General features: G+C 35.2%; 1 protein-coding gene across 3 annotated transcripts in view; it reads left to right on the top strand.

Moving 5' to 3' along the window:
* The window catches only part of NR2C1 (nuclear receptor subfamily 2 group C member 1), a 40,973-nt gene extending 33,410 nt beyond the window's left edge, over nucleotides 1-7,563 (top strand). For 2 of the 3 annotated variants that reach the window (XM_079142860.1, XM_079142858.1), the window contains 4 exons: nucleotides 888-1,027; nucleotides 2,742-2,879; nucleotides 4,543-4,648; nucleotides 5,717-7,563. In XM_079142860.1, the coding sequence (XP_078998986.1) occupies nucleotides 888-1,027; nucleotides 2,742-2,879; nucleotides 4,543-4,648; nucleotides 5,717-5,891 (559 nt within the window). In that variant the 3' untranslated portion in view covers nucleotides 5,892-7,563. The remainder of the gene's footprint in view (nucleotides 1-887; nucleotides 1,028-2,741; nucleotides 2,880-4,542; nucleotides 4,649-5,716) is intronic. The other variant, XM_079142859.1, reaches the window with a different exon arrangement.
* The last annotated feature ends 5,026 nt before the right edge of the window (nucleotides 7,564-12,589 follow it).

Raw genomic sequence — 12,589 nt, 5'->3', positions numbered from 1 at the left:
ATTTTAAGTAAGATATAGGACATTCAGTGTCTCTGCATTTTATAAATATATGCAGTCTGAGACCTGTGAAGCTTATTTGTCTAAATTCAAATGGATAACTGATTTTAAAACCATAGTGCTTTGAATGTATTTCTAAATACTTTTTTTACTTTCTTATGCTGTGAAGAGAGTTCTTATTCAGAAATTCAGGAAAGGCCTTTGGCTTTTTGTGTCTCTTGTTTTTAATAAAATCATGAGTATCTCCTTCACAGGGTTACTAATGTGTCTTCTGATTGTAGTATGCATCATTTCTCCACCAAATTGATTTGCCTTCCCACTGCTAAATAATTCAGTTGCCCCTTATATGTATTTAAAGGAAAAAAAGCTGAGATATATATATATATATATATATATATATATATATACACACACACACACACACACTTTTTTCAGAGGGGAGGTGTACTGGGGATTTAACCCAGGGGTGCCTTACCACTGAGTTGCATCCCCAGTCCTTTTTATTTTTTATTTTGAGACAGGATCTCAGTTGCTGAGGTCCTTGCTGATCTGCCACAGCTGGCGGAGAACTTGTGTTCCTCTTCTCTCAAACTCCTGATTCACTAGGATTACAGGCATGCATGCACCACCATGCCAGGCAATAAAAATATTTTAAGTTTATAATATTACTTTCAATTGTTCTTATAAACTAACTGATAATGAGCTAATATTTAAATTCTAAGCACTTTTCATCAATTACCCTCAGCTATGCAAAACAGAATTGATAAGTCTCTGCCCAATTGGTCTTTCTAGAGTAATTTTAGTAATATTTTTAAGTACATGGGTCAGTTGTAAAATTTATAAGGTTCATCTTAATACTTGATTTATACTTTTGTTTTTGTTTTTAATAGGCAAGAAAACAGCATATCATTGGTAAAAGCTTATTGGAATGAACTTTTTACTCTTGGCCTTGCTCAGTGCTGGCAGGTGATGAATGTAGCAACTATATTAGCAACATTTGTCAATTGTCTTCACAGTAGCCTTCAACAAGGTAAAAAGCACTTTATTTATTACGTTTTCCGGGATGTACAAGGAGGCATCAGTTCTATAGAATGTTATGACTAAAGTTATATATCCTCATGATTATATTAATGTGTTAGGTACTAGTACCCTTTATACTTAATACATTTTTTACATTTTGGTAAAATCCATTAGTTATCCAAAAGTATAGTTAAATGAGAGTGCAGCAAAATCGAAACTAGTAAATTTAAGTCTGACAGACTATCTTAGTCCATTTCCTATTGCTGAAACAGATGCCTGAGAAAGAGATTTATTTTGGCTCGTAGTTCTGGAGGTAGAAGAACCTGGCACTACCATCTGCTCAACTTCTGGTGAGGACTTCATGGTAGAAAAGCAGAAGGGCAGGCAGGTACCTTTAGAAGAGAGACCACAAGACAAGTGAGGACGCCAGAGAAGGTCAGGGAAGCCAGACTTGCTTTTATAACAACCTGCTCTCCAAAGAACAAATCTAATCTTGAGGAAGACATTAATCCTTCTTAAAAAGCCTCACCATCTTAGCACTTCTACATTGGCAACCAAGTTGCAACAGGAGGGGACAGATCACATCCAGACCATAGCCCAGGCTATTTCTGACTAGAGGTTATGAATTTTTATACTTCAGTACAGAATTCAAACGCTTATGTAGTGGTGATCAAATGTTTAAAACACATACTTCCCAATTTTAAACTCCTTTGCTTCATTATAGCCCTTTGATTCCCAGTGTGGGTTGATTTCATATCAGTTCAGCAGGGTATGTACTCTCAGGTAAGCAGAAAGGAAGTGTCAGGGAACAATCCTTACTCTTTTTCCTTTGCTAGATGCCAAGGTGATTATAACTGTCATTCATTTAAGGAGAGAGGCAACAACTGGTTTATAATGTGCTTAACTTTGGAATAGCTTATAACTAACCAGGAGGGTGTTTCAGCCTTTTGAGCTTAGGAGTGATTTTTAAATTGGAGACTATTTTTGGTTCTTTAGTATATTCTCTTTTTCATTATTTTATATTGTCATTAAATAATCTGCTTTTTCCTCATATTTAAAGAAAAAGAAATCACCTTAAAATCTCATTTTAAGTATATCTAGAAGGCAGCACCACATTCCCATCTTATTTATATACTTCTAGTCTTAATTCATTTCTCATATACTTGTATGTGCCACATACCACCTACCCTCAGGAGAGCTATGGTTGACTAGTTACTAATGTCTTTTATACATATCCTTCCACAATAAACTAAAATATTTACTGTAAAACTTTATTTTTTTTCTGTTTTTCTTTGATCTTGGCAGGGGTTTATTTATTTTGTATTTGCTAAATATTTGTGTTTATTATAGTAATATTGCTAATTCTTAAATATGAATTTGTGCATTATTTTTTCTATTGATATGAGCTTAAATAAAATCCTGTTACTAAGATTTGAGTCTTTTATATTTTGGTTGGCCAGTTTTTCAAATGGTTTTCTCTATACCTTTCCTTCTCAAAGATGTATCTTAAAAGGAAATGTTACATTAAGGGTTGCTATAATAACAGTTGAGTTTTTGAATTAGCAATATCTAACGATGATCAGTTCGCCCATAATTAGATTCTGAATTTTACATTTATAGATTGGTTATATTCAAAGTTGGAAGTCAGTAAGAAGGAAATACAGTAGATGAAAATAATCTTACATTTTAGATGAAAACTAGAAGTATTTGTTTTTTAATTAAAGATAAAATGTCACCAGAAAGGAGAAAATTGTTGATGGAGCACATCTTCAAACTACAGGAGTTTTGTAACAGCATGGTTAAACTCTGCATTGATGGATATGAATATGCCTATCTGAAGGCAATAGTACTCTTCAGTCCAGGTATATAAACATTTACTTCTTCATTAGAGTACAGTGTTTGAGGATATGGAGGAACTGAAACCCTCATACGTTGCTAGTAGGAATGTAAAGTGGCACAGTTGTCTTGGAGGAAATGTTAAGTAGTTTCTTAAAATAATAAACCTGGAATTACCATATGACCAACAGTTTCACTCCTGTCAGTCTAAGAGAAATGGAAATATGCACAAAAATGTGCGTATCGATGTTTACAGAAGCATTGTTAATAATAGCCCAAAAGTAGAAATGACTCAAGTGTCCATCAACAGATGACTGAAGAATCAACATGTAATATGTACATATTATAGAGTATTATTCAGCCATGACAAGATGTAAAATTCTGATATATGCTCTATGACATAATGAACATTGAAAACATCTAAGCGAAAGAAGCTAGTCACAGTGGAACACATGTTGATTCCATTTATATGAAATAATGTAGTGTGGGCAGACCTATAGAGAAATAAAGTACATAACAGTGGTCGATAGGATCTAGAGGCAGGGCCCTCAGGTGTTACTACTGATAGTATAGAGGGATTCTTTTTGGAGGGACAAAAATGTTCTAAAATTAGATTGTGGTGATGTTGGCACAACTCTATACCAAAAAAATCATCTTTGTATACTTTATATTGGTGAATTTTAAGCCTGTTAGATGTTTGAGTATGAGAAGGAAGGTTGGAAAAACAGTGAAGGCATTTATATAGACCTGTATTTGTGTTGGCAGGTTAACACTGGAATTTCTTAGGTATATTTTGTTAGACATAGTAAATACCAGATGAAAGACAATTGTTGCTTGTTAAGGCATTTAATTCTCAACCTATTATTAGAGCTGTTCTCTTACTTTGCTGCCAGTTTCAGTTTTCACAGACAATAAAATGACAGACGAGCTCCATCTTTTTGTTTTCATTTTTTGGTTTCCTTTTATGGTGCTGGAGATTGAACCCAGGGCCTTGCTCATGTTAGGCGAGTGCTCCGCCACCATGCTATACCTGCAGCCAACATGTGTCTCCATTTTTATCACTGCCAATTTGCCACCTTCATTTTCTGTAGGTGAAAGTTGAAAAGCTAGGCATCATTTTTATAAAGTTCTTTTAGTATTTCCAGCTTTGCGAAATGTTACAGTGACCATTGAAGTGCTTGTGTAGATGACTACATTTTTATGTTATTTTTCTGATAATGATAATAATGTTTATGTTTCATAATTTCATAAGTACTTCGTTACCTAACAAGGGTTTTTTTTTTTTTCATTAAAAAAAATACTAAAATACCTTCTAAATGCAAATACTCATGAATTAAAAAACACTTCTTTAAGCTGGTTGTTCACTCCTCTTTAAAACCATAAAATCATAAAATGATCGAAATCCCTTCCACTGCCTTTGGAACAGAAAGAAAACTTTATTTTAGTAATATCCAGTTGTCTCATTTTTAAGTAGATGCTAGAATATGTGTATGAGGTAAAATAATTTCAAGTGTGTACAGTCCAGTGTTTTGTATATAATAGATAGGCTTGATATTTCTGCAATAAAAGAGCCACACATTTTATAAATTGGCTTCTTTTTTGACTAAACTATATTTTCATCTCCACTTTCAGGGTTTCATTAAATGAGCATTCAGAACTAGGGTAACAATATATTCTTTAATGTTTCAGATCATCCAGGCCTAGAAAATATGGAACAGATTGAGAAATTTCAGGAAAAGGCTTATGTGGAATTTCAAGATTATATAACCAGAACATATCCAGATGACACTTATAGGTATCTAGAAGTTAAATACTATATAATTAAGTTCATTTAAAAACATTTTGTGAATCTTGTTATTTCATTATTTTTCATTATAAGAATAATTAGATGTTTTCATCGGTGTCCATCTTTGGACTAGCTAATGCCACTGGAAGCAGTAGTGTGACTGGGGTGTGACTCAGTTGTAGAGCACTTGACTGGCATGTGTGAGGCCCTGGGCTTGATCCCCAGCACCAGAGGGGAAAACAAAGGAACAGTTCATTGTTGTGAGTGCTTTACCACAGTTTAGCATATTTCAAACGTAAGACCATTTTACATATAATAGTGTGTTATACCAAGTAATGTAGATTTGTAAACCAGTTCCATCGAGAAAACCAGCCTTGGTTTATCTAACTAGTTTTCCTTCCCTGCTTCCTTTCAGTTCTGTGGATGGAGCTCAGCTAGTGGGAATGAACAGGAACTGAGTAATTTTCATAGTAGAATTATGCTTCATACAGGAGCTCTTGTCTCATTTAGTCTCAAGTTAGAGTGCAAGGTCATAGGAGGAAGCAGCAGTGCACTGCAGAGGTGGTTTTGTCACAAGGGGCAGTTGAATCAAGATTTGGATCTGTGGTCTTGATTCCATACATATTCTGTGCTCTGGGTAATATCTACTACTATCTGTTACATCATTTCCAGTAGTTTTTTTGCAGAACATAATCAAGAAAACTTACTGAACCCCATATATCCTGATAACACAAAATATTGCATTTGTACAATCTGAAACGAGTTGCTAAGTCATTCGTAACTATATAACCTGACCCATGGTTTAATAATTTAGTTACCTGGTCCTTAGACCCTAGTGGGGGCAGCACATCATAGCAGTTGAGGACAAGGCCTTCATAAGGAGCCTTCAGACTACACTGGTATCCAGGTGTCTAATACTTTTACACACTTGAGATATAAAGTTGTGGTTTAGACTTACAAAAATTAGATTGTTATTAGTCTACAAATAATATACATGTATAAATTACTAATATCTTTCTACAAAATCTCTTATTTTCAACTTTGTTCCCCTACCCCCTTTTCTCTTTTTCATTTTAGGTTATCCAGACTCCTCCTCAGATTACCAGCTTTGAGATTGATGAATGCTACCATCACCGAAGAATTATTTTTCAAAGGTCTCATTGGGAATGTACGGATTGACAGTGTCATCCCACATATTTTAAAAATGGAACCTGCAGATTACAACTCTCAAATAATTGGTCACAGCATTTGAAAGCTGAGATCATAGTGCTATAAACTCATTGTTCTTTTTCCAGAACACAGGAAAACACCAAATTGAATTCATTGCTTCCAGAGTATGTGGAAATTTTGACTTTAAAGAGTAACCAAAATCCAAGGTATTTTTGTTTTAGTTTCCTTCAAAGAAGACTTTTTAAAGTGACTGGGTAGGCAGCAGGAATTAAATATCCCTTTTTGTCTTACATAAATGAATAAGAAATACTATGGATTTATTCTTGGTAAAGATGACATCTGAAGCTGTCACCTCCAGACCATCTAAACTAAGATTTCAATTCTATTTTATTTTATAAAGCAAATAAATTAGTCTCTTTTTCCCCCCCAAATTGTGTTCTATTCATATTTAGCTTCATTTTGAACTAGTATAAACATTTAGTGGTCAAATATCCTTACGGAGGAATTCCGTGCATTTTATTCTTCATTGTAATCTGTTTAATTACCATATCAAAAGATTATTTTATGCTCGATGGTATAATGATAAAATTAGAACTGTAGGAAATTATTGAATATGTATTTTTTTGCCTGTGTAAACATCATGATATCCTTAAGCATATACCACTCATTGCTGGCAGTGAGATACAGGCCATTTGTGATTTTTAGTGTTATACATTATTAGTTACAAGCACTTTTTATTTACATGGCAGCAAATGGTTCTGAGAATTGCTTTTGAGAATAAGGTGGTATTCGTGTTTTTAATATTTTTGGTTTACTGCTGTGTTTTAAACATAGTAGAGAATAACTGAACCCAAAATATTTCAGTATTTCAGAATAGGTATTAAAATTGTTCTTCTATTTCATAAAAGAACTTCTGCCCTCTCCCTCTTTTCTGATCTACATTGTAGCTTCTTGACCCTGCTCTGGGTTTTAGCCAATTTCTTTTAGGTTATTAGAAAAATTCCCTCAATTTGTTAAATAATGGATTTATCATAGCCAATTCATGTTTCCAAGGTGAGTTAAATTAAAAAAAAAACTGATAATTTTTAAAGATAAAGGAATATGCACTGATTTTTCACTGTAAAGTGGAGGGAGGAAGACTGCTTTAGCAGTAGGTGAGGCTCAGCCTGAAGCTGTGGTATTGTCACAACAGCATCTTAAACTCCTGGGATGCCTTCCACAGTACTGTTACAAGCACAGCTGGTACTGTTAAATACTCTACTCTGCTTTCATGATGAATTATTTTGATAAATTTGTTTATTGGTTTTTCAAACAAATATGGAGATTTTATTGCACTCAGTACATTTTTTAGTAAGGAATTTTACAATAGAGGAAAAGTTGGGGGGGTGCAGATTTTACTAATTACTATTTTAATAGTAGCCAAAAATTTTAAAAGTATCAGCTTACACTTTTTACCAACAAATTAAGGGAAATGTTTTTTCCCTATCTAAATCATAAGTTTTGTCAACACCTTTATTTATAATTATCTGCTGGGAAAAGCTCCATTTAATATAATATGCCCAACTGGAAAAGTCAGTAGGTTTTTACCTTTTTAAAGCCAAGGTAGTAAACCAAGGATTCAGAAAAATAAAGCTTTAAAATAATGTACTAATGGTTAATTACATTGTTTCTTCCAGGTATTTTTCCTGATTAAATTTGTAGATATATTTGGAAGTGTTTTTAAAACTATATTAAAATGTGACTTGCATTACAAACTTTGTATCCTGCCCAGTATATTTTATTTCAGTGTTTATATGCTCAGTATTTGGATATTCTTCACATCCTGAGACTGAGGATATAACAGCATTATAACATGTACATTACCATGTGAGGCCCTGGGCTCAATTCCCAGCACCAAAACAAAACACATTCATGTCAGTATTGTAGGAGCAAAAACAAATAAGTCAGGCACAGTGAGTGGTGCACAGCTGTAATCCCAGGGATTTGGGAGACTGAGACAGGAAGGTTGCAAGTTCTGGACCAGCCTCAAGTGACTTAGACACTATCTGAAAAAGACAAAAAGGAGTGGGAATTTAGCTCAGTAGTAAAGCACCCCTGGGTTCAATCCACAGTAGCACAATACATACATACATAAAATCCAAATACCCATTGATGGAAAAATGAATAAGTGAATTGCAGTATGGTATGCAGTGGAATACTGTGCAGTGCTGAAAAGGAGTAAATTGTTGATGTGGATGAATCCCAAAAAATATGAAAAAGCAATCCCAAAATTATACAGAAGAGTGTAATTTAACCACTTCATTGGGGGAAAAGAAAAACTCTTAAGAGTACTCGTGGTAAAACAGTTTAAAAAACAAGAGACTTAGTAATACTAAATTTAGAATACTAGTTATTTCTGGAGGAATAGAAAGATGCAAACAAGAAGGGATACATATAAGGGCCTTCAAAAGTATCAGTAGTGCTCCAGTTATCTGTTGCTTCCTAACCAACCACCCGAAGTCTTAATGGTTTAAAAGAACATTTATTTGCTTATGAATCTACAACCTGGACAGAGCCTGGCAGGAACAGTTCGTCTCTGCTCCATTCAGCCAGATCAGGGTCTGCTCAAAGGTTGGGGTTTGGAATCTTTGGAAACACTCATATGTCTGGAAGTTGAGAGTGGCCATTTGCTAAGACTCCAAGTGGGACTAAAGCCAGAACGTGTACATGGTCCCTTTGTTTGCCTCCTCACAACAGTGACAGTTCTAAGAACAAGGGTAGACAGCCAGGTGGACACCATACTGCCTTTTGACACCTGACATTAGAAGCCATCCAGTGTCTCTGATATACTCAGTTCATCAAAGACATCAGAAAAGTCTGCAGTTTGAAAGGGAGGGGAAATACTCTGTACCTCTTGGGGAGAAGGCAGTTAGCTTCTAGAAGAGCATGTGGAGCCAGAAATGTACTGGCCATTTGGGGGAAAGGATGTCGTCGTATCTCAGCAACCTCACTTAGAAGCCCGAGGTAGAGAAGGGCTTATCCAGATAAGATGGGGATGGGGGGAGGCATGACTTCTGCCTATAGGGATTGCTTATAAATTGATACATTGGAAATTTTATAAAGCTTAAGCTATTGTATCACCTTGGACTAAAAGATACAGAACAGTACAAAATTAAAAGAGCCCTTTATGCTGGCAGGAAGACAGCCAAGAAAACAACTCTGCTGCGTGCCTGGCCTTTTAAAGTTTGGGGAATCAGTTTTTTTGAAGTCATTTTTTAGAAAATACATTCTGTTACAGTATTCTGTTTCTTAAGCTGGATTGTAAATTCTTTTTTAAGAAAATGTTTTCTTAATTGTCAATGGATCTTTTATTTATTTATATGCAGTGCTGAGGATCGAGCCCAGGCCATCACACATGCCAGGCAACTGCTGTACCACTGAGCCACAACTCCATTCCTGAATTGTGAACTTTTAAGATAAAATACACATCTTTGACTAGGTAGAGTGGTATATACCTGTAGTCCCAGCTACTCTGAAGGCTGAAATAGGAAGATTATGTGAACCCAGGAGTTTGAGATCAACCTGGACAACCTAAGTAAGACCTTGTCTCAAAATACAAAAACATGCATACATACATATAAACCTTTGTAGGGACAGAGGACATATAAGTAAGCACACACATCTGCTGAAAAAAATCCGTGCAAATGATAATTGAAACTGTAGGATGGCCAAATGATAATTGACAAATAGAGTAAGTCGAAAATTATCATAGGAGACTAAAAAACATTGTACCGTGAAAAAAGGGTCACTGGTCCTGGAAGATATAATAACTATATATATACCTAACATCAGAGCACCCAAATATGAGTGAACACTGACAGAACTGAAAGAAATAGAAACACTATCTATGCTAAGCTCAAGGCCAACATTTTAAATGGAGAAAAATTGAGAGCATTCCCTCTAAACACTGAAACAAGACAGGGATGTCCTCTTTCACCAATTCTGTTCAACATATCCTTGAAACTCTAGCCAGAGCAATTAGACAAGAAATTAAAGGGATACGAATAGGAAAAGAAGAATTCAAACTATCACTATATGCCAATAACATGATTCTATATTTAGAATCCAGAAAATTCCACCAGCAAAAGTCTAAAACTAATAAATGAATTCAGCAAAGTAGCAGGCTATAAAAGATACCCATAAATCAAGTGCATTTCTATACATCAGTGATGAATCCTCTGAAAGAAATTAGGAAAACTCCCCCATTCACAATAGCCTCAAAAAAAAAAAAAAAAAAAACACTTGGGAATCAGTCTAACAAAAGAGGTGACCTCTATGACCTCTACAATGAAAACTACAGAATAGTAAAGAAATTAAAGAAGAACTTGGAAGATGTAAAGATCTCTCATGTTCTTCGATAGGCAGAATTAATATTGTCAAAATGACCATACTACCAAAAATGAGGTACAAATTTAATGCAATTCCAATTAAAATTCCAATGACATTTCCTTGTAGAAATAGAAAAGGCAATCATGAAGTTCATTTGGAAAAATAAGAGACCCAGAATAGCCAAAGCAATCCTTAGCAAGAAAAGTGAAGCAGAAGGCATCACAATACCAGATCTAAAACTACCACAAAACTAGTAACAAAAACAGCAAGGTATTTGCACCAAAATAGACATGTATACCAATGGTGCAGAATAGAAGACACAGAGGCAAAGCCACATAAATATGGTTATCTCATACTAGACAAAGGCACCAAAAACACATTGGACAAAAGATAGCCTCTTCAACAAATGGTACTAGGAAAACTGGAGATCCATATGTAGCAAAATGAAATTAAACCCCTCTCTCTCTCACCCTGCACAAAAGTCAACTCAAAATGGATCAAGGACCTTGGTATTAGACCAGAGACCCTGCACCAAAAAGAAGAAAAAGTAGGCCCAAATCTTCACCATGTCAGCTTAGGAACTGACTTCCTTAACAGGACTCCCAAAGCGCAAGAAGTAACATTAAGACTCAATAAATGGGATGTATCCAAACTAAAAAGCTTCTTCTCAGCAAAAGAAATAGTTATGTGAAGAGAGAGCCTACAGAACAGGGGAAAAAAATCTTCACTGCACGAACCTCAGAGTACTAATCTCCAGGATATATAAAAAACTCCAAAAAAAAAAAAAAAAAAAGTGACCCATTCCATAAGTGGGTTACGGAACTGAACAGACACTTAACAGAAGAAGAAATACAATTGATCAACAGACGTATGAGAAATGTTTAACATCTCTAGCAATTAGAGAAATGCAAATCAAAACTAAGAGTTCATCTCAATTCAGTCAAAATGGCAATTATCAAGATTATACAAGCACGCTGGGATCGTGGCTCAGTGGTACAGTGCTTGTCTCACATGTGTGAGCACCCAAATAAAGTCCAATGACAACTAAAAATATATTTTAAAAAAATAAAAAGAATACAAGCAACAATAAGGTTGGCAAGGATGGGGAAAAGGTACACTCATACATTGCTGGTGGGACAGCAAATTGGTGCAACCATTATGGAAAGCAGTATGGATATTCCTCAGAAAACTTGAAATGGAACCATTTGATCCAGTTATCCCACTCCTCAGTCTATACCCAAAGGACTTAAAATCAGCATACTACAGTGACACAACCACATCAATGTTTATAGTAGCTCAATTCACAATAGCTAAGCTATGGAACCAACTGAGGTGCCCTTTAAGAGATGAATGGATAAAGAAACTGTGGTATGTATATACAATGGAACATTACTCAGTCTTAACAAACAATGAAATTATTGCATTTGCTGGTAAATGGATGGAGTTGGAGAATATCGTGCTAAGTGAGATAAGCCATTCCCCAAAACCAAAGGCCAAATGTTTTCTCTGATATGTGAATGCTCATCCATAATGGAGTGGGGTGGGGCGGGCAAGGGAATGGTGGAACCTGGATTGGTCAGAGAGAAGTGAGGGGAGGGGAGGGACTTATGGGGGTGGGAAAGATGGTGGAAAGAGATGGTCATTATTACCTTGTGGACATGTATGATTTCATGAATGGTGTGACTCTGCATTGTGTGCAACCAGAGAAATGAAAAGTGCTCCATTTGTGTACAACGAGTCAAAATACATTCTGCTGTCCTGTATAACTAATTAGGATAAATAATAAAAAAGAAAGGAAACTTCCAAAATCATTTTCTGAGGCTAGCACTACCCAGATACTAAAATCAGAAAAGATAAAAGAAAACTATGACCAATACCCCTGATGGCTATTGATGCAAAAATCCTCAGCAAAATACTAGCAAACTAAATTTGACAGCACATTAAAAGGATTATAGACCATGACCAAGAGATTTATTTCTGGAATGCATGCGTGGTTCAACATACAAAAAAAATTAGTGTAATGGGGCTGAGGTTGTGGCTCAAAGGTAGAGTGCCTCCCTCACATGTGTAAGGCACTGGGTTTGATTCTCAGCACCACATATTAAAAAATAAAGGCCCATCAACAACTAAAAAAAATTTTAAATCATTGTAATACATGACGTTAACAGAATGAAGAAGAAAATTACATGAGCATCTCAATAACAGAAAAAACATTTGACAAAATTAAATGTTCTTTTATGATAATAACACTAAACAAACTAGGAATAGAAGGAAACAGAAAGACCGTATATGGAAAACCCAAAACAAACATCATACTCAACTGAAAAATTTCTCCAAGATTAAGGACAGGCAAGGATATCCACTCCTATTTAACCTATTACTAGAATTACTAGCCAGAGCAATTAGACAAGA

This window comes from Sciurus vulgaris (assembly GCF_902686455.1).
Source record: "Sciurus vulgaris genome assembly, chromosome: 5".
NCBI classification, from domain to species: Eukaryota; Metazoa; Chordata; class Mammalia; order Rodentia; family Sciuridae; genus Sciurus; species Sciurus vulgaris.
Note: the sequence above shows the minus strand (reverse complement) of the source record. Positions and strands in the feature narration are given on the sequence as shown.